The sequence below is a fragment of the Passer domesticus genome, chromosome 13 (genome assembly GCF_036417665.1).
Source record: "Passer domesticus isolate bPasDom1 chromosome 13, bPasDom1.hap1, whole genome shotgun sequence".
NCBI lineage: Eukaryota > Metazoa > Chordata > Aves > Passeriformes > Passeridae > Passer > Passer domesticus.
This window is the reverse complement of record NC_087486.1, coordinates 48,001-74,786: the sequence shown is the minus strand read 5'-3', so window position 1 is coordinate 74,786 and position 26,786 is coordinate 48,001. Positions and strand designations below refer to the sequence as shown.

At 39.6% G+C, this 26,786-nt stretch overlaps 2 protein-coding genes and 1 long non-coding RNA gene across 16 annotated transcripts in view; 2 read left to right on the top strand and 1 right to left on the bottom strand.

Moving 5' to 3' along the window:
- The window catches only part of KDM3B (lysine demethylase 3B), a 54,448-nt gene extending 51,523 nt beyond the window's left edge, over nucleotides 1–2,925 (top strand). For all 3 annotated transcript variants that reach the window (XM_064388025.1, XM_064388024.1, XM_064388023.1), the window contains exon 24: nucleotides 1,569–2,925. In XM_064388025.1, coding sequence (XP_064244095.1) covers nucleotides 1,569–1,649 — 81 coding nt within the window. In that variant the 3' untranslated portion in view covers nucleotides 1,650–2,925. The remainder of the gene's footprint in view (nucleotides 1–1,568) is intronic.
- Nucleotides 152–7,973, bottom strand: LOC135280240 (uncharacterized). 7 transcript variants are annotated; one of them, XR_010347256.1, is made up of 4 exons: nucleotides 6,375–7,973; nucleotides 4,507–4,637; nucleotides 2,950–3,412; nucleotides 152–956 (listed from the first exon to the last, which is right to left on the bottom strand). It is a non-coding gene; the product is annotated as an uncharacterized LOC135280240 (long non-coding RNA). The 7 variants fall into 7 exon arrangements; XR_010347259.1 differs by having other exon boundaries at nucleotides 3,261–3,412; XR_010347255.1 differs by lacking the exon at nucleotides 152–956 and having other exon boundaries at nucleotides 2,233–3,412.
- REEP2 (receptor accessory protein 2) lies at nucleotides 7,947–26,647 on the top strand. 6 transcript variants are annotated; one of them, XM_064388035.1, is made up of 10 exons: nucleotides 8,043–8,108; nucleotides 8,465–8,537; nucleotides 10,503–10,560; nucleotides 12,419–12,495; nucleotides 13,661–13,729; nucleotides 13,933–14,053; nucleotides 14,619–14,732; nucleotides 15,081–15,228; nucleotides 15,522–15,679; nucleotides 17,606–26,647. In XM_064388035.1, the coding sequence occupies exons 3-10, from the start codon at nucleotides 10,510–10,512 to the stop codon at nucleotides 17,678–17,680; spliced, it is 813 nt and encodes a 270-aa protein (XP_064244105.1). In that variant the 5' UTR covers nucleotides 8,043–8,108; nucleotides 8,465–8,537; nucleotides 10,503–10,509; the 3' UTR covers nucleotides 17,681–26,647. The 6 variants fall into 6 exon arrangements, with proteins under 6 accessions (XP_064244103.1, XP_064244104.1, XP_064244108.1 ...); XM_064388033.1 differs by lacking the exon at nucleotides 10,503–10,560 and having other exon boundaries at nucleotides 7,947–8,108; XM_064388034.1 differs by lacking the exon at nucleotides 10,503–10,560 and having other exon boundaries at nucleotides 7,951–8,108; nucleotides 15,522–15,664.
- The last annotated feature ends 139 nt before the right edge of the window (nucleotides 26,648–26,786 follow it).

Genomic DNA, 26,786 nt, shown 5'->3' with positions numbered 1-26,786 from the left:
AAAAATTAGTAATAGACTCATGCATTTTCAGAGAACTTTCCCCCATTAGACTAATGCATGCATTGGTATTAATAAGTTTTTGAATGGCTGAATCCTAATGTCAGCAGAGCAGACCAGAAGAAAAAAAAATTTAGAAAGGAAAGAGCAGTGCTTTGTTTTGAAGAGATGTTTATTTGACCAAGTACACTTATGTTTGTTTCTTTATTGCCTAAAGGAAAACTCCTCTGAAAGCTAATGGCTTATTTAAGTCAGGGATATGGTTTAGTGGTGGACGTGGCAGTGTTAGGTGTGTGGTTGGATTCGATGATCTTAAAGGTCTTATCAGTTTGCCGATTTTGTTGCTAGAATTTTTTGTGTATCAGTAATTACATGTATGTGAAAGAAAGGAGGGTGGAGATTTGCAGAATGGCTGTCCTCATCAAAGTACATAGTATATGGTCACTCTCCAGAATGTCACCCAAGGATGTCAGAATCTACAATGTTAATTCTCTCATACCAATTCAGTGAAAGTTTGCTATAAATTTCTACATGAATTTTCATGGGATTATAAAGGAAAGCAGAAGTAGGATCAACTCTCACTCTGACATCTAACACTGTACCTCTCCAGCTGTGATGATACAAATGTGGAAATGTTTCTGTAAATTAAGAGGTTGCAAATGAATAATGCTTATTATTAAAAAAAAAAATATAAAAGAAACAAAAACCCACAAAGTTCAACTCAGTAATCCTATGAGAAGGAATACTGGTTGTCTTTGTCTCAGTCTTTTTAAAAAAAAAAAACTGTCATTTTTAATGTATATTTTTATATTAACCTCTGTCTATATTTTTATAGAGAGACAATAACAGCTGCATAAATTATACCAAAAATGAAGGGACAAGATGATGGTGCTTGGCAGTTAGTTGAGCAAGTGCAATTGAGCCACTCACTTAGGAGGTCAAACTGTTCTGTTCAGCACCTGGAAACAGAATTCAAATAAACTTAGATCAGAAAAGATCAGAAACTAGACAGAACTTTGATTCTTAAATAGGTAACTGTGAAAAAGATAGCAGTGAGTACTAGTGGATTTCTCATTCACTAGTGCTTGTCTTTCTGCAAGATGCACAAATTTGAAGCATTTCTAGCCTCCATGCAAAGACAGCAGGATGATTTGTTGCATCATCTTAATTTTCATAGGATTAAACCACATGATTTTCTTGCATCTTTTAGATTTGATTCATGTGAGTCTCTAAGTGACTTGGATCACAAGGACTTTTTAAAATTAACTATATATATATATATATATATATAACTTTGTAGTAGTGTACTTCCTCCTGGCTAAAACAACACAAGTAAATATATGTTGCTGGGTGACCAGAAAATGAGTTCATAAATCAGTGCAGGTGTCTAAGATACTTGTCATCTGTGACAGTTAAAATTTGTGCTGTTGGTATCCTGAAGCAAAAAGAGTATATATTTTATGTATACTTGCCAACTATTACAAATCCAGCTGTCAAAGTTGATTGCATAGCTATGTAAGACTCTCCTTGTTAGTCTGTAGAAGTTGATTTTTTTTTTTTTGCTGTTGCAGGTGAAGAACATTATCTACCATGCAGTGAAAGATGCTGTTGGCACACTGAAAGCTCATGAATCTAAACTAGCTAGATCGTAGGAATTGCTAATTCCAAATGCCCTGTCAAGTAGGCCTTTTGCTCACGGTATATACAGGGACTGCACACGACTGCCTCTGCAGGAGCAAAAGCTTCTCACTGGGAGCTGGTGTGGTCAGTATTACACTCTTCAGCCACTGTTTTCTACGCTGCCTCAACACCGAAGGTCTAATGGAAGGTCGCACTCTTAAATGCAGAATTCCAGATTCTAAAAGGTGCCATATCCCTTTCCTGTGGCCTTTTACAAATTGAAAGAACATGGAAACCACTTGGTGTTCCTGCATATTACGATCAAAAATGGTATAAAGAGTGTGGATGGTTTTTTCCCTCATGCCTACTTAGTCTCCACAAAGTTAGACAGAACATGCTGGATGTGGGTTGTCCTCCTTCAGACTTGGTTGATAACTGCTGAAAGAATGTGACCAACAGTAGCCCAACTGCAGAAATTCAAACAAACTCCCCGTGTGAGATACTGGCCAAGGAAAATGATAAAGCTATTCTCTGCACTCCCCTTCTTCTAGCCGTTTCTCTATACAGTGTAGAGTTGCAGAACTAAAGGGAGAACCCACTTTTTTTTCCCCAGGGAGACTCCAGAAATAAGAGAATTGTGTATTTAGTGAAAAAAATAGGTTTGTAGTGAAACAGTTAATATTTCATGAAAGTAGATATTTTTAGTATTTTTGAAGTACTGCAATTGTTCCTGGATTTTCAAGGAAAGGTGTATTACATTTAGTCTTCCTTTCAATAAAATCAAGAAGTGATTTTTAGAAAGCAGTCCAAAATAGCACAAAAACAGCCAAAGGAGAATTGAATGGAAATTGACATCCCACCTCCCTTGCCCATATTACCTCACCTATTTTCTCCCCTCTCTCTATGCCACCCTGCTTCCTCAGAATGAAAAGTAAAAAGGAGTATAAACTCTGTTCTCACAAGGAGATGTTGTACATCTCTCCCTGCACTGGTTGACTGCAGGCAATATTCACCCAATACCAGTGCTACCTGAAAACATCTATAAAACATATATCCTTTCCAAAGTGAAGGAAATGTTAACTTTTGGTGTCAACTTTGTCCAGAACTATTTTAAGTAAAATGTTCCTGCTTGATAGAACTGTATTCAGAATTTACTAAAGTCAGCATTGATGCAATGGATTTCATTGTCCGGGTACATGGGGAAATGTATTGACCTTATCTCCAGCTGTACTGTAGTGCCACTGGCAGGCCTGTTAATATGTTCACGGTTATTTCATTTTTTTAAAAAATAAAAGTCATTTACTGTAACAGCCTGGGCAGTTTTCTTCATACCTGTACACTGATCTTCCTGCCTTGAGGTTGTCTCAGCTTCTGCCCCTGGTAGTGTAGGCTGCCTGCTAATTTTGACCTGCTGTGTTTGACCAGAAGGCTCATGTGGTTTAGCCTGGCATCCCAAGTATGTGCTGGGAGCACACCAAGCTGGCTGCTAATTCTTAATCCTTCAAGGTAGTTTGGGTAGCGGATTTGTCTTGTCATAAAAAACATCTCTTGTACTGTGCTTCCCATCTCTATCTTCCTAACAGGTCCAGAGATGCCCTCTCCACTGGAGATATGGATGGGGTAAAAGTTCTGTGGTTTCTGACCTTGGAGGTTGTGATGGCAGCAGCAGTTCTGTTCACTGACATGTGGCATTCTAGCAGTTTTTCAATTTGGTTATTAGGTGCAAAGTCCAGTCACAGGCTTTTGCTGCCTCACACTCTTGCAGCTATCCTGTGAATATGGGCTAATTTATCTGCTAGAGATAAAAAGGGTTATTTCAGACCCATGAATCATTCAGCTTCACTGTATTCTGTTGTGTACAATTTCTTGTGCATATCTGTTGTACTCTGTGCATAGAGATTAATTATAGCTGAGATATTTCTCTCATTTGTGTGTGTATGTGTGTATAAGCATTAGAATTGGATAAAGATCAAAAAGGCAGAGACTTGGCTATATCTAATACAGTAGCATGAGTAATTTTGAATGCAGTGATCTACAATGAGAGTTTTGTGTCTCATTCTAAACCTTTGTTTAGTTTGAGTCTATCAAGTACTGCTTCTGTCTCTTGAATTTCCTTTTTTACTAATCATGGAGTACAATCAACCTGAAGCAATAGTCAGCCAAAATCAGAGAGATTACTAAAATTAAGAAATACCATAGAATCATAAAATGGCCTATGTTGGAAGAGATCTTAAACATCATCAGATTGTTCTGACATATACCATACAGAGCTTATACCACAAGTAGCCAGTTAAAGTGGTTGTAAAATTGACTTAAGATATAAAATCACTAGTTTTTATCACAGTATTTTCTAGATCAAGATTTTAAGGGGCAGCTGGTATGTTACATAGAATGTAAGCAGATTAAAGCAGACATCATAAATCAGAGGGGTTTTAGCAGAGAATAAAATCTTGAGTTATATGACTTAATATAGTTTGCTGCAGTCATCACACTTGTTCTCCCTAATGCTCTCTTGCTATTACTAAATGGAGGTGCATGAGACAGTGGGCAGCACCAATTTTTGAATACGAGCTTTAAAGTCTAATGTCTTTTAGCCAATGTCCTCTGTAACTACAGACGAGATGAAGCAAGAATTCAGGAATATATGGCTGTTGGCCTGTACAAGTGAATTTAGCTTGCATTCACATTATTGAAAGTTGGTGTGTACTCAGCCATATAAAGGTGTGATGTCCCCAGACTGAAGATTTCACTTCTTTTCAATGAAGGAACTCTCTCTTCTTGATACTGAATAAAAATGTAGCAGCATGCAAGGTTTAATTTTACAAAACCTGAATCTTTACTCTGATGCAACTGTACCAGGCAACATAAATATAGGAAAAAAATAAGTACCTAATACATCTAAAGTTATGTTCCATGTGTCATTTCTGTGAAAGATTCTTGGACAGCCTTTTGTAAAACCTGAGGATGTGGAATCAGATTGGAGCAGTGAAGTTAGATGCTAAGCAGTAACTTGAATTTACCTACAATCCAAATAAGATTATAGAAGTTAGTAGGCATGGATATTATTTAAAACTATTGCTCCCCTGTATGTATAATTTCCTTCTTCCTCACTCCTGCTAGCCCTTTGATAGCTCTGAGCTTCTGCATTTGAGGTATTGGTTGAGGTGTATGACACACTAGTGATTTATTCATGCATCAACCACACATTGTAAGCATTGATTCAGTGGAAAATGATTGTGAAACTACACAGCATGTGAGTGAAGCATAGCACAGAAGGAGATGTTGACAATGCATCTTCCCAGTTCTGGTTACTGGTAAGGAATCTTATCTTCTGATTGTCAACTTCAGTGTTTCCCCAAACTTACCCCAGGAGCTGGTATGCATGCCAATGCCTGCTTGTGGCTACTATCTTCCAGTGCATCTAAGAATCTAAAATCAGCCCACAGCTTCTTTCCTCTCAGTTGGCAGTGTCTTAAAGATTCCTATTCTCAACTTTTGAAAAAGAGCTACATGTTCCCACCAGGCATTTTAAAAATAACCAGGCAGAAGTCATCTTACTATTCTTTCTTATCTCCCTCATTGCCTTGCAGTGGAGCTTTTTATTTATCTCTGCCTTTATATAGTCTAATAGAAAAATGGTAATATAAGCTTCAAGAGCTGAATACAATAAAATACAGCTGTTTCCTCTAGGAAGGTATCTTCTAAGAGAACAGCTTTCAGTCAAAAAGCAAAACTGTTAAAAGAAATGTTCTCAGAACAATTTCCAGCTCTTACAGTGTAATTTTTGGCTGTCAGCTTCCATTTTTTCTATTCTCCTTACTTCTTTCAACTTTTGATACTCTTCCACTACAATCTGCACTTCTGTGCTTCAGAGAGGATTCCCATTGTGCTCTTCCATTTCACCTGTATTCCTAAGACCCATATTTAGTCTGCTAAACTTTTCCAGAGGGAATCCTATGTTCTTGAGCCCTGCATAGCTGTTTCTTCTTCCTCATAGCAGCTTTTGCCTGAACCTCAGCTTCAGCAGGATCTCTGAATCTGACCTGGCATTTTTCTTAATGTAGCTTTGCTTAAGCTGCTCTATTCTAGGAACAGCTTCTTTGATTTCCATGCTTTATTTTTTAGCCATAGCAGATTGTCAAATATTTGGTGACTTATTTGGACTATTTGTAGAACACAAGTTTATCATGAGTTGTTTCAGCAGTAGCTTATCTGCAAAAAAACCCATACAGCCTTAATTTGAAAACAAGTGATGAATTGCTTTCCTGGGTAGGTCTTAATTACACAGCATTATACAATATTAGTAATAACTTAATAAAAAGAATATTGCTAATAAATATTTTTATTTTCACTTAACCTGCAGCTGACTTTTGTTGCAAAAATAGCCCTTAAACTACCAGTAGTTTCTTCTTGTGGAAAGGTAAGTTACTTAATTAATCATTTTAATTTATTATATGGAAAAAATGGAACATTTATTGCTAAATGTAAATTGCTAGCTTAAAATACCTTTTCTGAAGTTGTTCTAAAGTTTAACGTGCTACTTAACAGTGAGCTGGCACTACATTTACAACACCACCTTCTCCACTGATGTTGAGATTCTGTTGTTCTTACCACCATTTGTGTCTAATGCACTGTAAATTTTCATACTGCCCCTTTGCACATTAAATAGCTTAGAACACTAAGGCACATTTTATTTAGGTGTAACTTATCCATGCTGAGTTATTTAGTGCTCTCACACAGTCATATGTGTTACTCACCAGATCTCTGCATTTTCCCTCTTCTGTTTGCATCTTCCACTCACCCAAGCATGAACACATTACTCAAGTAACAGACCTGTTGCTGTGTTGGTCACCGTTAGGAAACTGATGCAGTTAGAAATGTAGTAATTTTGTTGAAGGTTTTGCGTGTTATTTGGACTTGTGAAAGCAGATTCCTTTTATCCTGTTAGTAGGTCAGTTATGCCATCAGTGGTCTAAATTGTGCAGTCCCTTACTGCAAGCATTTTGTGGCCATTCATATCCAAAAGCAGACTATGACAAAATGTTCTTTGTCACTGTCTGTAGAGACATTTTTGTTTTCATCTCTTGCATGTAATGGAAAGTTGTCAGTGTTTTGTATTTGTCATCATTGCTCATTATACTGAATTTCATGCATTCATGAGAAAATTCTTCCCAAACAGCTCTTTGTTTTTGTTATGACTCTTTCCTTGGTCTCATTCCTTTTCATAAAGGCTCTTCAGCAAACACCGGCAACTAATGAGACTTTGCCGTAGTGCTTTCCTTTGGGTTTTGTTTTGTTTGTTTGGGTTTTTTGGATTTGGTTTTTTTGGTTTTTAGTGGTTGGAGTTCTTTGGGGGTTTTTTGTGGTGTGTTTTTTGTTTTGTGGTTTTTTTTTTTTTTGTTTTTTGTTGTTTTTTTTTTTTTTTGTTTTTGTTTTTGTTTTTTTTTTTTGTTAGTTGAAGAACCATGGTAGACCTCTAGATTTTTTTTTTTTTCATTAAAAACCAACTAGTGTAATGGTTATGTCAGTGGGATTCAGAGATCTCTGTACAAGGCCTACTCAATCCATGACTGAAAATATACATACAGGCTCCCAGGGACCCAGTAATAAGCTCTGGGTTGATTGAGCAGGAAGATTCTTTTAAAGTATTCCTTGGTGAGCTGTTAAAATAGAACCGTTTCTGGTACTCCAGTATGCTTAAGTATACACATTTATGCACATTTCCCACCCTGCACTAAGGATATTCCAACACATGCGCTGTTCAGCCTTGTTTGTATAGTTAACAAAGGAATCCTTGATCTCTCAGCTTTGAGAAGGTATCTGGCAACACTAAAATTACCTGGAAACTACAAGTAACAGCCTTTATTCTTCTGGTGTGATAACGCAAACGTCGGTATCGGCTAGTTGAGTTTTGTTTTGCGTCCGGTTTTGGGTGAAACTCCGAGCTGTGGAACCCTGAAACGCTTTTTACACTTAACTACCCTGTTTGCAGCATGTAATAGCTGTTGTCTTGATTTCCCTGGAAGAGGCAACTGGAGGGAAGATGGCTTCTTCTGTGGTGTCTCTTACTCTGTCCTCCCAAGTGCCCGTGATCTCAATTCAGCACTCTCCTGTAATTTTCCTTCCGTTGCGCATGTTGCTTCTCTGCGATCGTTCCAGCAACGCCACTTGTCTACCTCGCTGCTGCCGTTCCGCTGGCGTGGCTCCGTTCCTGCGTTCCCGCCGCACCTCCCGACCTGGTGCGAGCGAACGCGGGGCTTTCCCCCAGCGGGCGGCGGGCACCGCGACTGGCGAGGTTCCGCAGCGCGCCTGGATGCTCGGGGCCTTGCGGCCTCTCCCTCCGCCGCGTCGGCTCCTCCCATGCGAGCACACGGGGCGGAGCTGCGCTTGCTGCAGGAACCTGTCCTTTAAGAGCCGCCTCCCGCCGCTGCTCAGCCCTGAGCCGCGCCCGGTGCCGCCATGGTCTCCTGGATAATCTCCCGCCTCGTGGTGTGAGTGCGTGTGGCGGGGGCGCTGGGAGGTGTGGGCCGCGGCGCGGGGCCCTTCCTCGATGGTTCCTCGGGGGCTGCGGCCCAGAGCGGGGCTCTGGCGGTGGCGTCAGTGCTGCCCCGCGGGACCCCACGCACGGGAAGCGGCGGCTGGGGGGCGGGCGCCCTCACGGGCGGCTGCGGCCGCAGACGGGCGGGTTCGCGCAGGCTGCTGCGGCCCGCGGGCGGTGCCGCGGTGAGGGCGGCTGAGCCCCGCCCGGAGACCAGCATCGCACCGGCATCCCGGGAGGAGTGCCCGCCGCTGCGGCCGGGGACGGTGCGGGCGTCGCGAGGCGCTGAGGGGTCTGTTCTTCTCGTAGGCTGATCTTCGGCACCCTCTACCCCGCGTACTCCTCCTACAAGGCCGTGAAGACGAAAAACGTAAAGGAATATGTGAGTACGGGCTTACCGTGCCGGCGCAGGGCCCGCCTCGTCCTTCGCGGCCGCCTCGCAAGCCCCCGTTGGCACTCCGGCTCCGCAGGGGCTCGGGTCAGCCAGGCCGCCCGAGCAGCAGCTCCAGTCGTCTCTGGAAAAGCTGCCAAGGATGGGTGCTTACTGAAATGGGAGGTTTCAACCCGTAAATGTGGGCTGTATTTTCTCAGCGATGCTGAGTGACGAAGGGAAAGTGGGGGAAACACTGCAGTCTGGAAGCATATGAAAGTCCAGGACAAGTTCTTTTTTGTAACTTTAACTTTCCTTTTTGTGTCCTTTACTGCTTTTTCAGTACTACTTTTGTTTTTTGACAAAGGGTTGAATAATCCTGCTTGGTTTGTGGCTTCCTGTCAACTTTGCTAGCGGTCCGTGTTTTATGTTGGTTAAAACTTCATTCTTCCCTTCTGGAACTGTTTCCCTCTCTACACCCTTGCTGCAATTACCATATTTACAACACCAGATTTTTTTTGTGAGGTAGTGTGTTGCCTTTTTACAGAAGCGATGTTCTAAGTGGATCACTTGAGACAAGACCTAAGATGTGGAAAAGTATGTCATTAATATTCTGGGTTTTGTTTAGTGATTCAATGATATTGGTTACCTGAAGTACTTAGTCTGGATTGCTGCAGCAGAGTGCTTCAAGAAAATGTATTTGAACTGCTGAAACTTACATATTAATTATTTTTCCTTGAGAGGACTGCATCAGAAATAAGCAGTTAGATGTTGGACTGCCATCTGTGTAATTTGCTTACATTTGAAACGCTTCTTCCTTTTCAATGCAAGTGGAAATACAGGAGAAAACATAGCAGAAGGGGCAATATCTATTCAAACTGTTCTTCATGTGAAAAGTCAGCAGAAAACTTGAATGCTGTACTGCCCATTTTCAGATCTAGCTCTTTTATGTACTACTGCTTGCTCATAGCACTTACAAACCAGCATTGGTTAGGGTTTGGTGGTGGAGAAAGGTCTTTGAGGTGTATCTGTGTATTGGTGTTTTGAATCTTGACTTGACACAGACAAAGCTACCACAAACAGTTTGTCAGTGACATCAGAGTGCAGTGCTACCACCGTGATAAAAATTCAGGATAAATCCTTGAGCAGTTGTGGCAAACTACTTCTAGTAGCTCAGATTGTCCTAAAAGCAGTTTCTTTCTTTTTACATGTCATCTTCAGCATTGGTCAAGTCTACGTTCCAGTTATGCTTTTGCATTTGCTGAATTCCTTTAGGTTCTTGGTGCAAGTTGGGGAGACTGTATATGTGCCTGAAGCTGGTCATCATCAGGGTGAGCAGCAAATGACTCCTGACTCCTTTTAGTAAACTGAAAAAAAAAATGCAGCCTCATTCAACCCACAGTTTTGGAAGGTGTTTGTAATCTGTCGTAAGAAAAAAAAGAGGGCTTCTTCCCATCTGCTTTCTCCTCTTTCAGGTCATCTGCAGGGACTTCTAAAACTAGAAGTAGGATCCTTCTAATTTGTTTAGGAGCTATACTTCTTGTTTTCTTTGGCTTTAGAGCATAGGGTGATGGGTGCCAGAAGGAGACAGAGGCAAGAGACCTGTGTCCAATATCAAAGATGTGAACACGATGTTTATTTAAATAGTAACAAAACAAAGTTTTCTGTTCTCAGTTCATACTCCTGAGCATTCCGTTAGCAGAGTGAAAAATAAGCACTAAGCTTACACGAAGGCTGCCTGCAGTGACCCCTTTTGAGTCACATCTACTAATATATCTAAATGCAATAGTTTTCACTTAGAAAATGGAGACACTGTAAGTTCACTGCTTTGTATTTAATCCCATTTAGAGACAAAATGTCAGCCAGAGATCAATCAGGATCCTTTTTTGAATTCTTTAATCAACTTCTATCTAATCTCTTGGATAGAAAAATATCTTCTGCACAGTTTGTCATCTTACTATTCACAACCTTTTCCAGATGTTTCATGAAGATGAGCAGCACAGATCTCAACACTGATTCCTGTGGGATTCCACTGGTAACTTTCCTCATTGTGAAAAGTGGCCATTTACTTTTATCCTTTGTTTCCTTTTTTTTAACCAATTGTTAATGCTCAATAGTCCCTTCATTTTTATCCCTGATGATTTTGTTTCTTTAAGTGTTTGTATAGATCTGTTAGAAACTATTTAGAAACTTCATATACCCTTGCCCTGTAAGGAAAGCGCTATAGTTAGCAGAGTCTTATGGAAACCTAAGAGTTCTGCTATACTTGTGATTTTTTTTTTTCTAAGAAAACACTTTGTTTTCTTACATATATGTAGGTATTTGTTAATTGCTTTTATTACTATTACTGCCTTCATTTTGCCTAATGCTGAAGTAAGATTTACTGAGGTATAGGTTTTCTGAAATCTCTCACCCTTTTGGGTCCCTTTTTGCAAACTAGATTTATGATTATTCACACACTTCTTCATACAAGAGCTGATTCACGTTGCTGCACCGAGGATTTAATCTTTCTTTTCGAAAAGTTGCTTTAGATCAGCTGAATGACACCTGGTCTTGTCCAAACTGATGATACAAGAAAAAAAAAAAAAAAAAGGCAGGAGAGAGCCATACAATACAAGTTTATGCTATTTTCTGTTGTGAAAGAGAGAGTTTGCAGTAAAGTGGAAGTAATTTGGATTATTAACCACTATCTTCTAAACCATTCACTGTGTTAGAGCAGCTGGAGGCAGATTAATTTTCTTTTATGAGAAGCATGTGGAGGGTCTTTCCAGAACAAAACATCAAATTTTCCAACACATGCAAGGTTGGGGAAATACCTGCTTTTATAGTATTTGCTGTAACAAGGATTGTCAGCATGTCTTTATTGTGTGAACATAATTGTTCATGTAATTTTAATAGATTGATTAATGTGTAGATTTAGTATGTGGCATTTCCCTGATTCTGTTTATGTTTTTTTTCCCATTCTTGATGACACTGAGAGTGTTAAATTCTTTTTAAATGAGGTGTCCTCTTCATTTATCTGCTACTCATGCTCTTTTTAAATTCTCAACAGGGTAGAAAACTAGCAATTTCCCTTATAATTCAGCTGACCCCTCTTGAGGGGTAAGCTGAATGAATTCTTGGCTTGTAGCTGAGAAACCAGTTACCAAAACAGCAGAGTGCATCTGTGTTTATTAGGGGGGAATTATTTTGTGCTTTGAAAGGCATGCTGTCCCAGATAAAGGTGAGAGGAAGTAGAGAGATACATAAAAGGCGTCCAAATGTGTCATAATAGTACATACATCTACTATAAACCTTAAACAAGAATATTAGGTTGATGTGGCATGTTCTTTGCTTTTTTACGTCTCTCAGTGAGCTTTTATTTAAAAGGAAAAATTAATTGCTTGTGTGATTTCTGGGAGTAATTATTAAAGCAAAGAATGCTTACTAGTGAGTTGGCACAAAATAAGTTTCTTGGTTTGTTGTTTTTTCTTTTTTCCTAAGGAAAAACTTTACATCAGGAAAATATAGGGTTGCAGCTGAAACTTAAGCTTTTACATATGTATGTGTATATATATTTTTTATGGTATTCATGATATATGGAAGAGTGTAACTTCTTGAAGTGAACAGATAAATCCTTTTGGATAGGTCATTTGGGCCCTTAACGCTGTTGCACCATAATGTTGCTCCAGGGCATGCATTCATCAATGTATATGTATGTGTTTATTTAGAGCACAGTAATCCTACATGTTTTCTCAGACCAAAACTGTTTAGTATGTGTCCATTACAGATTATATATGGCTTCTTTTTGAATCTGTCTTAATGTGTGGAGATGAGTCATTTATACTGAGAAGACGTTTTATTTTTTTTCCTGGGTTCTGATGTATGTCCATTAAATGACTGCTCTTTTGCAGGTGAAGTGGATGATGTACTGGATTGTGTTTGCCTTTTTCACCACTGCAGAAACACTTACAGACATTGTTCTTTCTTGGTGAGTTCCTTAGTGGCATGGGGGGTTTTTTGTTATTGCTGTGTCTTTGGTTTGGGTTTTTGCCTTTTTTTAAGCAGAGAGGACAAATGTTAGGATGCTAAGAAGATAAACTCTGTCTCCTTTAGGAGTTTTCAATCCCTGTGAAGAATTAGCAGGTTTCGAGATACTGTGGGTAGTAGCTGCCATCTTAGCTGTTTCAACTCCTTTGTTTGCAAAGTTAGGGTAAATGCACAGTATCTGTAAAAGGATCTTCATCCATTCATAACTGGAAATATTTTTGAGAAGCTGTTAATGTGAACTGGTACAGTTTGAAAAATGATAGTCTAAAAAACACATTAAAAGTGGTAGAAGGAAGGGACTTATTTTGCTTTGACAGCCTTTTCTGTGGAGGAACAGGTCACATGCATGTCAGTGCTGTGATTGGTTTGCATGATGAACTTCGCTTTTACTAGGAAGGGCAGGACAGACTGGAATAGAAGGAAGCAGATTCTTACTCCATTCAGTGCTCTGTGTCGTGCTTGGCAATATGGAGGCCTCCAAAAATGACAATTCATTGTTACAGGGCTTCAACTGAACCTTTGAAACAGGGTACCTTCAGTTGCTTCATGGCTTTAATCTTTGAACTTTGCGTACGTCTCTGAAACAATGTTAGTCAAGACTTTCATCTTCTTACAAATCATGAAGTACTACACATGCCTTACAGATGTTCTCAGCAGCTTTGTTTCTACCTGCATAAAATCTGAAAAGTAGACAAAGATTGAAAAAGTATAAGAACTTCAGCTTATTCACATAAAGGATTTCCGTAAACAGAAGTTTCTTCCTACTAATTGTGTGGGTAGAGAATTTGCATTCACTTGTTTCAATCTCTGCAATTGTATCTTCTCAGACTTTATTTGGTATGGGTTAGAGAGGACGGGCATATGTTCTGCCTGCTCATTTTCATGTACACTGGCCTTGCTTATGTGTCTCATCTGAGGAGTATCTGTTGGAAGTTTCAGAAACAGCCATCAGTTTAGCAGGAATGTGACATTACTATGATACATAGTTGAAAGTTTTGGAAATTGAGAAGGGAAGCTAATGTGATATTAACAGCTGGCGGATGCTCTCTGAAGAAACTTCAGAATGATGAGAGTAGCTATCAGATTGTAATTTGGTGTGTTTGCAGGGCTGAGAGATGCCCTGTTTATGGAGTTTTCATGGCTATGGATGAAAGACTAAATGATACTCGAAGAAGGTATGTCCTAGGATTCTAAAAAGGGTTCTGCTTTTCTGACCTGAACAATTGATTCTCTTGTTTCTGAGCCTTTACCTTGCCTACACTCTTTCTACCTGTGCTGCTCTCTGCTAGTTATCTCCATCTGTCTGTGCTGATCTTGATTCCAGTTCTCCATCTTTCTCTTTCTTCTTCCTTTTTTTTTTCTTTCCTCTTTCTCTCAGGTTTCCCTTTTATTTCGAGCTGAAAATTGCATTTGTGATTTGGCTGCTCTCCCCTTACACCAAGGGCTCCAGTGTCCTCTACAGGAAGTTTGTGCACCCAACGCTCTCCAATAAGGAGAAGGTACTTGCTTGTTGTTGGAAGATACTGACCTATCTGGGAACTGACTGACTTCTAATTTAGTTATGCCACAATAAAAACCAAAATCAGTGAATCTTGCTTGTGCTGACCTTAGTGAACGTAGAATGATTCTGTGTCTGACAATGATGTCATACTGCAGCTTACTGAAGATTGCAGTGTAGCCAATAGTTTGTCTGATGCTTAGAAAGCATGTTTGGCTAACCCAGTGTCATGAGCCCGTACAGTCACTGTCAGTAGTTAAGCCTTTTGAATCACAATAGGAGGAGCATGTTCTGTGGCCAGTCTGTTTTTTCACATTGTTGGTATAAGCAACTGCTTTGTTTCAGTTGTTATAGTTTGGAAATAGTGTACTGTATTTTAAAGCTGCATTTACATGCTTTCTGTAATTAGCAGAGAAACTCAAGTTATGTGATCAATGACACCTGATGCTAGTAGCCTGAAAAAAGAGTGTCCAGATGAGCTTTGTGTTTTTAAGGGGGATGATGGGGAAACTTTGACCATGTTTGTAACAAGCAGCTAAATGCCATGTTCCGTATTGCATTCCTAGGAAATTGATGAATACATTACTCAGGCTTGTGACAAAAGCTACGAAACGATGATGCGAGTTGGCAAGAGGGGGTTAAACCTTGCTGCCAATGCAGCAGTTACTGCAGCTGCAAAGGTAATACAGTGTCTTCTGTAATATTCATGAATTCTCCAGCAGTTTATTTTTGTGTGCCAGCAGTTAGGTGCTGTGGATTTGTTAAGGATACTAGTATTTGTTTGGCAGCAACCTACTTTTCCTTCCTTCCAGTTTGCCCTGCAGATAATCCCATCCTTTGACTTAGAAAAAGTAGTAGAGGGGGAGTGGAGTGCATTTTGCTTTAACCTCTTACTTGTTTTCCCTTCTCTGTTTTTTTCAGAGTACCCTAGTGGGGAATAGGGCACCTTTGCTCCTCTTCTGAATGAATGATCCCATGTGAGATGATCTTGATGAGGTGCCTTTCACCCTAATTTTATGTCCTCTTAGGGCCAGGGAGTTTTGTCTGAGAAGCTTCGAAGTTTCAGCATGCAGGATCTCACTCTTATCCGAGATGAAGATAATGTGCATATGCGAAGCCATGATCCACAGCTGCACCCCTCTGCTGCAAGTCTTCTGGAAACTATTGAAGACTCAGGTACAGAGCAGCTGCTGGGCCATTGTGTGAGACCTCGGATTGTGAGCCAGGAGGGCTTCCCTGAGCCTTGGGTCTCAGAAAGGAGTACAAGATTGTAAATTATCTGGGAGAAGTTGTACCGTCTTCCCTAGAGCCTTCTCATTTCATATACATGTCTGTACTTATCCCGTACTTATCCCATAATCATTATTCTAGATGGTCTCTCTGTCATGTGTTCCTTGAGGATGGGCCATTTTAAACCTCATGAGATTATTTTAAGAGTATTTGCTAAAACTTTTGCTCTTGTTCCTTAGCTTCCTGTTACTCCTCAGGAGAGGAGAGCAGCGTGGCACATCGATCTAATGGAACCCCGTCAGATACTAGAACAGACCCATCAGATGAAGATGCAGGAGACAAACTTCCTAAACGTACCCAGAGTCTCAAAACTCCTAAAAAGGTGATGAAAGCTGAAGTGAGTTGGTGTATAGATAATTTCCAGCACTGACATTGATTTGTGAACTTGGTTGGAAGGCTCTAGCTTTATAGTCTCAGCATTTAAAAGCTGTATATATAAATTTTGTTGGACTGTCTTTTCTAGTTGAGTCCTACATCAGAGGACCTGTCGTCTACTTGCTATACTTGTCTCTAGCTTTTGCATTTTTATCATGCCTGTAAGCCTCTGTCATAAGCCAGAACCCAGCTTTTCCTTCATTTGGGTTTTGTACTGAAGGGTAAAGCATTGGATATTTTTACCATGTTTTGTTGACAATAATCCTCTCTACTATCTGCTACAGTCTAAATACGTAATAGTGACATTTATCCCTGGGGCAGCCACTTTCTCTTAATCTAAATGCAGCAGTTGTGTACCCTCTTAGGCCTCCCTTGACGTTGACACATTAGGTATGGGAAATTACACCAGTCCCCATCTACCCCATTCCTGGAGTTTGTTCTCAAAGTTTGAGTAACTAGTGATTGCTCAGTCATCTCCTTATGTTCACATGGTGATTCAAGGTATTTACAGCCATTCAGATGGGACATGAGATGCCCGATTTCTTAATATTAAAATAAACCATACAGGAAAGTAAATGCAGTTGTGTCCGAGAATCGCTTGAGCTTAGCAATCTTTTTTTCAAGTGTTTTCAAGTGTGTTTTGTAGAAAATGCTTTTTGAGGTGCTGCTTTCGAAGTCTTGACACTTGCTTGAGTGTTTCTTATGGTTTGATATGTACATGATAAAATGCTTCTCCTTTTTTATGAAGTTGGGGTCCTATTTGCTTGATTCAAGTTGGACTCTTAATGTTATTATTTTTATCTAAGATAAAGAATGCTATATAACTGACTCAAATTGTCAAGCTATTCAGGCTAAATATTAAATAGTTTGAAGGAAAGTAATTGATTAGGGCATGATTTTAAGTTGTACTGTTAACCTAATTTTACAGTGTAGGGGAAACCTTTGCATGTGTTTAAGTGCTCCTTGTAGTAGAATCAAAGAATAATTGAGGTTGGAGGGGTTCTCTGAATTCACCTGGTTCAAACCCACTGCTCGTGTAGAGTCAGTTCCCAGGACCAGGTCCAGGTGGCTTTTGATTTTCTCTAAGAGTGGACATCCGTGTCCAAAGATGCATTTTAATTTATCTAGGATCTTTCTATGGCATATTTCTGAGTTGACCCCTCTTCTTTCTTGTCTTCTGTATTAGACGGGAGCAGGAAAACAAGAGGCTCAAAATTTGAGTGGAAGCTTCCTAGTGAGGACTTTTCAAAGTAAAATTATAAAAAGACAGAACTCTTTTGTGCTGTTTGTTGTGAATACAGAAGTACTGATAAAGCCTTTTGCAGGCATATTGGTATTCATGCTCAGATTGTTGGATCTTTGGGTCAGATGCAGGGCTTGTAGGAGGTCTTTGACTGAGATCTCTGAGATTGCCAGCCAGGGCTGAATGCATCATAGATGAATAAATGTGCTCTTCTTACCAATATCTAGAATGAAAGACACATAAGGGAAGTGTGCAAATTAGTTCAGGATGTTTCTACAGTTTTCAGAGCTCTGGTGATGGAAGGTAGGAAGCAGAAAAGTCAGAGCAGTGATATGTTACGTGAATGTTACCAGCCAGAAGTGTCTGTGTTTAACCCTTTGTTTGGACAGCTGGCTTTGATTTTACTACTGTACCTTGTTTTAGAATGCCTTTTCCTGGTTGCTGTTTGATGGATATGTTGAGTGACTTGTTTATTGGAAAAAAAAAAAAAAAAGGGTTAAATAGACATTTTGAGACAACAGATGACAGTTGGGTCATGTCGTAATTCTTTTGTTCTGTTTTCACTCTCCATTCTTTCATCTTTCTGTTACACATTTAGATGTTAAAATAAACTAGCCTAAGATGCTTCTTTTTATTTCTCCTCAGCTTCCAGTGAGAAGTGTAAAAGCCCGCCCTAAGAAGAAAGCTGCTGGCTCTCTTGCTTCTGGCGAGTCCTCCTAAGGCGACCTCCCCCCCCAGCACCTGTCTCTGTCCTGGGATTTGCCTTTCGCTTTTATGGGGAAACTCTCCAAAGGAAGGGAGCTGAGATTCTTGTACATAACCGATACTGCTTTACAGAGCTCATTCCAAGGCAAGGGGGAGGCTGGGATTCAGAAAGCAGAGTAGAGGATGCAAATCCTCAGGAATTTTCTCCTTTTCATCTCTCTGTTGGAGAGAATGCTGATATGTCTGTACATAGCCAGTTGCTTTGGAATTCCCACTGTATAACTCTAGTTGAGAATCTTTGCTGGAAAAACTGACTAGGGTTAGAGACATCCATTGCACAGAAGCTGGAAAAATACTAGACACTGGAGTTCCGCAGGGTGGGTGGCTCTCTAAAATGTATTATCTTGCTCTGGGTATTCTCCTGCAGCTGTGTGTTGTTAAGAAGTGCCCACCGTGAGTCATATTCCTTAAGAATGGACGGTACCTGATATGTCCATCACCTTTGAGAAAGTGACTGAAGTGATGTGTGCTGAATGCTTTTGAACATAAAGGACTGGCTCATGGGAGGTATATGCTAGATTCCCACTACTCATACTGGAAGATGAAGAGATTGGTTTTTATTTTATTTTTTCTGGAAGGTGATGATTTTTTCTGGAACAGAGATAATTGGAAAAACTGATAAAGGAAATGTGCTCTTATAGGCACATTATATGATGGAGTAGGTAGAAGTTACTGTTGAGAAGGAAAGTTTGGCATCTCTAAGTTTCGGCTCTTTTTGAAACTGCTTGAATTTTATTTCAGGTTCTAATGCTCACTTTGACTTCTGTGAGAGCATCAGAATGAGGTGGGTCTCGTGCAGTTCAATGGCAAACATACTCGCTTTGCCATTTAGCAGTTGAACTCATGTCATTGTGTTGCTTGTTACTTCAGACAAATTCTTTTATTCTAGCAGATGTCTGGAGAAAATCTGTCTCAAAATAGTCTGTGAACATACTTGAGAATTTCAGAAGCCCTCACCTCTCAGCTTTAGGAGAGTCAATCCTCAGGACACGAGAACTGAAACAGTTGATTGAAGTAACAGTTGTGTTCCTCTAACTTCAGGATTTTGTTTATGGGGGATAAAAAGCAAGCACTAGGGCACAATACTGGTTAATACTGATTAATCTTGTCCTCTTGCTTTATCCTGCTGCAGCCCTTGCACAGATTTTCTGTCTGACATGTGCCATGCTTATCAGTGTCCTGAGACTCAAGAAATACTTAACGCTTGGGACAGAAAACGACAAGGAATGTAGAATATGTATTGTGGGAGGGAAATTGCAGTGCTGCAGAGAAAATTTGCATAATGACAAGCCATGCTAGTCTCTTGAACGTTGTTATGGGGAGAACCCCTGTACACGTGCCAGCTGAGCCAATGAAAATTTAAGAGTAGGGTTCTTGTTACCAAGATCTATAATGAAGGTGCACCATTATAGACATGGGTGTCTGAATGAATACTTGATGGTCTTAATTTTCACTGAAATTAGTTACCAAAGGAACCTGGCTCCTACATGAGGGTGTTTGCATCCCGTACTTTTGCTGTCACATTTCTGAAATTACAGTGAATTCTTCACAGAGCCCAGTATTTTGCTGTTTACAAGGTATGAAAGCACTTCTGCAGCTAATGCTCCACAAGCATTTCTGTCCTAGAGAATAGCCTTTCAAAAGTTTATAAAGTTGAAGATTAGGACTGCATTTTTTTATTGTTTTATTGTCTTGGTGGCAAATTGTTTGCTGTTGAATTCACCAGTTATTTCAGGAAGCCAATTAAGTTGGGTTTAATATTTTTTGTAGCTTTTAAAAATTTGAACTTCACAGTCCATGTTATAAACTTGTGTCTTGTCAGAAATATATGTCCTAAATTATCCAGAAGCCAGTAGAAAATACTTGATTTGGTTCTGCGTTTCATAAAAAAAACCCCAATTATTTTGTTCTTTTTTAGTTTATTAGAAAACTTCATATGCATGTCCTGAAGCAGGAATACTTTCTGTTTCCAAAGGAAATTCCTCTCTCCAGACAACAGATAAAATCTTCCATGGTTATGTGGAAGATCCAGTTGTGAGGAATTTCTGTCCTAGACTTTACTGTACTGAGCAAGAGAGAACCATTGTTCTCTATGTACCAAGTATGTCTATGACCATGTTTCTTGATTTTTACTTTTTTAAAATTAAAATTGTGCATAGCAAATTATTTATGTAAATCATTGTGAGGGACTTGATTTGGAAGCCAAGTCTCCCCTTGTGCTGATCTTCTTGCCCTTTCCTTGTGCGTGCACTGTGATAGTCTACGATTACTGGATTTCCATGGAGTGACTTTCCAGAATCTTCTCTAGAATCCATTTATTTGTCATGGTTTTTCTGCTTTGAAGCACAGGAAGAATTTCTGAAGATTCGGTTCTAGTATTTGGATTAATCTTTGTCTTCCTGAGCTGAGGCTTGTGCTAAGTAGCTTTTACTTAGCATTGATGCTTGATGTCGTTAGCTTGTGGGTAAATATGGGTCAATTTTACTCTTTTGTTTATACGGGGGAATTGGCTTTTGGTTGCAAGAGGGTGTCTACAGTAGAGTCAGGGACTATCTAGTGTGTGATATGAAGCTGATGATGTCAAGCAGCAGAACTTACCCAGAGCAAGACCAGTGTTTTAGCATGGATACTGTTTTCTTCTTCTAGTACAAATGTGACTGCTAGATTGTGCTTTGCTTGATCAAAGCCACTGCAGATCTACCACCGCCCACGTGACCTCTTAGTGAGTTTCTAGATATAGTTCTGCATTGGATGCACTGTCTTGCATAGAAATTCTCTTGTTAATGAGAACGCTGAATGTGCTGTTTTGATAAAATGCTTTTATCAGCTGCTGTTCGGTGTTTTCAGCAGGAAATGCTGGAATGTAGTTTCTCTTCAGTATCATCTGTGGGCTTCATCATGCAATTAAGCAAATGGTTAAATCTTCACCTACCAGTAGAACCCCATTGTGTTTGGTAGATGTTTAGAGCCTTTTTCTAATCTGCCTGGCCATGGAGAGAAGTGCAGTAACAGAAAATGATACTTGAAGGTGGGGGCTGAAGAGCGTGGTATGTGTGTGTCAAACTTTGTGTGCCTAAAAGTTATCCTAAAATACCTATACCATGACATACAAAGTTGAAGCCATGACTGCCTTTTGAAAAGAAATGTTTTGCTTTCGTGCTGTGTAGTAGTACGGGACAGTGTTTTGCTGTTGGAAAAGAAAATACTGAAATGTGGTTTCCTGTGTGAGAAACTTAATGATTTGTTGCATAAAAGGGAAAAGTGTTTTCTTGTTTGGCAGTAATCCTCCATAGTGGGTAAGAAATATGAAAATACAGGGGAAACAACTGTCAGGTTTTAAACCTTTACATTTTACCTAAACATCATTGTTACCTACTTTTTTTAAATCGAGTTTGTGATTCTCCAGCTTTACGTTTCTGGGACTGATTTCCTTTAGACTAGAATGATTTCCTTGGTAGGTAGAGTGTATATATAGAGAGGGGTGCTGGTGTTCTTAAAATTACAAAGCTTGTTCTGGGGAGGTTTCACATTCCCTCATTTTAGTGAATTCCATTCAGTGTGCTTTTGCAGTGCTGGGCTTTCTTTTATACATCCCTCTTGGAAATATGACTCCCTCGCAATACACTTTCTTAGAAAGTAAGATTTCTAGAGAACCACAACTTTGCAGAAATGGTTATTAGTTCTGCGCCATCTTAATCAGCAGGAACTTTAGTGCCTTAGGAGAAAAGTAGGATATCTATGGAGAACTGTGCTGGTTCTCTGGTCTACACATAGCATTGCATTAAGGAGGCTCACAAGTTAACTGTGAAGTGTCATTGTGTGTTTGAGAGCAGCTGTTGAATTTAGCTGTTTCCTGTCTTCCAAAGTTGCATATAATGCTGGAAAGTGTGAATTGCTCCCTAAGATTGCTCCCTGAGAGAGAAATTTGGGGGAAAAAAAAGTTGTATTCTAATGGGAACACCATATTGTCACATTACTGCTTGCTGGGCAGATGCTGAATGACATCTCAGTGTAAGTGGTCTGTACTATAGCTTTTCTTGCTTTAGCCACTAGGAGTTTGTAATGTGCTGTCTGGTGCTGCTTTGTGAGTTGTCTTGCAAAGCCAGAGATGTGAAAAAACAGAAAAGCACTGCATGAGTTACATGAGCTTGTAGAACCATAGAGGTTCAGGTCAGAGTTGGAAGGGGCCTCCAGGGGTCATCTAGTTCATCCTCACAACTCAGTACAGGGCCACCCACTGCCAGTTCCTGTGTGCTATTTCTGGTCTGGAATCTGTTGAGTTTAATGTTTAAGAGCTGATAATATGTGCGGAAATGCATATGCTGTATGGGAATGTGTTTTAGTGTTACTGAGGAGAAATGTTTCCTGGTCACTTTTCATCTGGAATTTGGCTCTGTTGCAAGACACTATAAACATAACTCGTTCCTAATGTTCCTTATAGGTATTGTTAAAAAGCCTAGCGGCCTCAAAAAGGATCTTGAGGTATGCAGAATAAATTGTGGAAACAGTTGCTTTTAACAGTAAATGGAGACAATAACTGCATAGCAGCTAAGAACCTGTTCATAGATAGCATTAGAGTAGAAAATGAGCTGTGTATTTTACAGAGTTGTCCACTAAATACTGCTAACTTTCTGAGCCTCAAGCAACACTTAAACTGTGCATTGTACAGAGGAGAGCTTGATTTCTTTTTTGAGCCTGATTTCTCGCTTGGAGTCAGTCTCTTGTCTGTCTCCCTCCCTCCCTTCCCCCTTTGCTTCCCCCTGCCCCCCCATCCCTTTCAAACTGGGCTTGAGCTACATACATTGAGATTCTTCAAACTTTCATCCCTTCAGAACAATAAAGTTTTAGTTTTACCTCAGCAGGCAACTGATCTGCAGGGAGGACCAGATGAATATCAAGTATCTCTTGTCACTTTTGTAGATGCGTTATGCTGGAGAAGCACTAGCAGGAAGCTTCAGAGGATATGTTTGCCTGGAAAATTCTACCCTCTGCCCACTGCCAAAGCCTGCATTTTTGGGTGAACTAAGTGCTGCACTTAGCTATGCTCATATGCACAGTTATCTGTAGAATCCCACAATTCAACGTCAGAATTTCCAGTGCTCTATTGTAGATGATAACAGGAATTAAAATAATACAAAGTGAAAAGAAACAGTGGCAAATTGTGGTGGGGTTTTTTTGCAACTTTGCAGGTAAATTTAGGTCATTGCTGTTTATATGCCTAAAGCCCCTTGCAAACTCTCTGTTACTTTCTCGCTCTCTTTCTGAGCTCCTGTTCTTCTGTGAATTGGTTCTGGTTTTTATGTTTACTCTTATTAGGCAAGGGCTGGCTTCCATTTTACTGACTGGGGGGATGTGAAATATACTGTATTAGAGCTGTCATTTAGCTTTTTTTTTTGTTAGTTAAACCTATGACCTACATTGATACACGTAAATGGTACAACAAGGCCTAAGGCTAGATTCCCAGGTGGAATGTAAGCATCTATTGCAAATAGCATAGTTTGACATATTTCCCTTTTCTTGCAGTGGATTCTGGCTGAAATGTGCTTACAGCAGACCCTGTGGTCAAGAGCATTCTGTCAGCATTTAACCAGATAATGTTAGAAGTAGCATTTATGGGAATAATGCAAAAATAAGTGAACACTAAAGGAGCAAAAGCTCAAGTCTTCTGTAATATATGACTGTCTGAGACTATGTAAAACACTAAAGCATTTCTGGCAGCAGTGGAAATGCATTGCTATACTGACTTTCAAAGATAGGGCATTCAGTCGTGGTCTTTGTAGCAGGTTTGGGAGGAAAGTTAGTCTGGATGGCAAGCATATAAAGTTTTACATACCAAGGAACTAAGTTTTTATCGCAAGTAATGCTTAGTAACTTACCAAAAAGAAAAACATTGACTAAAATTATAAAATTGAGAGAAATTTTCCTGATTGTCAAACCTAGTATTTAATATAAACTTTCTGTGTTTGTGTTGCTGCCTTATTTGGGAAAGCACTGCATTAATGAACTCGTCATTTCTGACTTCTCTCTTAGATTATTTCTGAAATGAATCTCAAATTAGAGACGCTTAGGTTTGACTCGGCATTTTAACATCCAAGTCCCCGGTTAGCACAGTGCTGATCTAAAGGCAGTACGACACTAGGAGGGTTGTGAGTTACTTTTTGTCCACTAGAGGGTATAAGCATAAAATAAAACCACTGAACATGAGAGAGCAGAGACAGGTCTCATAACAGTTTTAACTTCAATTATGGCAGTTGAACAGCAATATTTCCTAGGTATGAGTGAAGGTCCTCCTTGGGGGTGAGGGAGAAAACAAGCTGGGGCTGTAATGGAGAAATATGAAATAATACTGCTATTAACCTCTGACTGAAAAGGCTATTCTGGGCATTCTAATTGAACCACTGTCTAGTGGGGCTTGCTGAGACAATAGCATTACAGAATAACTATCCTCACTTTTTAGTTTTTGCTGTACATTCAAGCCATTTTCTAGCTGTAGGAAGCAGCTCTGAAAATGGCAATGTTTGTGATTCCCCCCCTCTTCGCAGCCTTCTTCCCCTCGCCACCTTTTGCAATTAACCAATTGCTGTGTGTTGCTCTACTTTATACTCTGAATTTTAGTAGTATTTCCTGGTAAGGATGAGTATTTTCTTTCATTTTGCTCTATTTTCTCTGAAAAGAGAAGCAACTTTAATCTAAAAATACAGATGTATCTAATGTTACTATGGTAATTTGTGACCATGGCAACAGAGAGTTAGCATTCTGAAGAACAGCTCAGATTTGGTTGGTTTTTTGATTTTTTTAAAAGTCAGTGACCTAATTAATGGTGCACACATTTCACAAAATGAACTTGACTTTTCATATTTGTTAACCATACATGATAATATGGGTCCATGAGATTTTGACATTCTTACATGGAAAAGCTGATGTTAGAACATAATGTAACAGCATGAGATTCTTTCCAATGTTGAGAAATTCTTTTATTTGCAACAGCATAGATGGAGACTTGCAGATTGAAGGTGGATCCAGGACATACCAGGATGATTCTATAGGAAAGAGAAATAGAATCTAGAATAGTCCTGGGGATTCTTCAATGTCAGATTTTGGCGGGGGGGAAAGCAAGAAGAATAAAATATATTCGTTTCTATTTTCCCATCATATGATCAGCATAGATAGTAAACTATCACAGTGCTTTTGGGCAGGTGCTAAATTTCAAGTAGGAGTTGTGGATTACCCTGACATGCCCCATCCCAAGAGCATGTAGTGCATTCTATGAAACATTTGGTAATGATTTAAAGAGTTACAAGAAATTAATTTATTATTGAGGGAGGCAGGAATGGGTTTTTGTGGCTAAACCTTGTATGTAGTGTATTTATGTCTGCCAGTATAGAGCTAACATAAAGGCTCTCTACTGTCAACAGTCAATGTTGGTTTTATAGTAAGTGTGCTGATGTAAGTTTAGCCAAAACCAAATCACAGATTTTTGTTTTCCAAGCTTTTCCTTTTTCCTAGGCTCTGTTGGGAAATCCTAGGCTCTGTTGGGAAATCTAGCAACTGAATGGAAATTATAACATTGCTTCAATCGCTTGCTTATTTGGGGCGATGAATATATTGAATTGAATTAAGCAGCATTTAATAGCTTAATTTTTGTAAAAGCCAGCTGTTGTGCCCATTCTGTATTTACCACAAGAATAAGGTAACTGATGGCTGGAACCACTGTAGTGCAGGAAGGCTACTACTGCCGAAAAGGGAAAGCAGAGAAAAGGCCAATGCAAACTGAATTGGCTCAGCTAGTGCAGTCTCCTGTCTCTGATACTGCTCAGTTTATTTGATGACCAGAGGGTAGTTTGGAATTAAACACACATTGGAAAACGCCTCGTTATGACACTTGTCAGCTTTTTACCCATGTGCTGAAGCACAGTGATGTTAAATGACTGGGTTAATGGAGTTTTCCTAAGAGGAGGAGTTGTTGGAATTCTGTCACTCATTTTTGTAGTCATTAAGTTTGGTCACTTGCTGCAGTATAATGACTTCAATGTACAAAACCCGGGTCTTGTGTTGTGCTTTCTTTAATACCCAGACTCTTATTAGGTATCTTTTAACATTCTCTTTTTTGAAGTGCCTATTTTAAAGGGCCCATTGCTTATCTTCCATTTCTATCCAGAGTATATGGCAAAAGGTTTTAACAATGCAGATGTACTCTCATTCCACAGGGTGGCAACTAGTCCTTATTTCTCTTCTCAATTATTTTGACCTTTGCCACTAGAAGTGGCTTTCCTGGCTAAGTTCCCTTCTGACGTAACAGGGTCATACACATGGAAAGACAGCCCTTCTGTTTGGGTCAAAGAGTGTTTGGAAAAGCTCATTTTACTATGTCTATTCAGGCTGTATCAGCTTGCTGAAGATTGCTGGGACCAAAAAGGCATCATCTAAGGAATAAATTTTGAACACTACTTCTTGCTGCTGTCTCATGTGGGTCTCTCTGGTAAGTGGTACTCCCAGGAACAGCTGATCACAAGTCTATGATGGCACCTCTAAAGAAAAAGTTGCTGTGATAAGGTTTAGTTATTCATGTGGGTGGGGGAGAAAGGTTCTGGAGGCTATTTATTCACTTTTTATTTCCAGTTTATTTTGACAGATAAATGTCTCAGATACTTTGAATTTAAATCTACATGTATCATCAGAATAGGATTATAGATTTATTCGTTGAAGGTATGGCTTTTTGTTCTTTGCTAGTGAGTTTACATACCTTTCTCCCCCCTCAGTTTCTTGCTACTGATGCCTGTGGATATTATTTTTAAAAATGCTGTTTTGTTATCTTTTCAAATTGTGCTCCTGTATAATTTTAGTTTATCTTCATGTCTTACGTGTTTAGTCTTCTGCCTTTTCCCCTCTCCATTGTTGAATGAATAAATACATGAAAATGAACAGAGTCCTGCTATTTCTGCTATGCAAAAATAAGGCAAATTTTGGGAATCTGGTTTGTCCTGGCATTATACAGGAACATAAACGTTCCTCACTCTCAGGCTGTGTCTGCATCCCAGCTGTTACCTGAGGACTTGGATTC

Excerpts from the sequence above, each read along its gene's own strand:
- REEP2 (XM_064388033.1), top strand. The coding sequence starts at position 8,077 with ATGGTCTCCTGGATAATCTCCCGCCTCGTGGT. Across the intron at positions 8,109-8,464 it reads ATAATCTCCCGCCTCGTGGT|GCTGATCTTCGGCACCCTCT; the intron begins GTGAGTGCGTGT and ends TTCTTCTCGTAG. Across the intron at positions 14,054-14,618 it reads CGCTCTCCAATAAGGAGAAG|GAAATTGATGAATACATTAC; the intron begins GTACTTGCTTGT and ends TTGCATTCCTAG.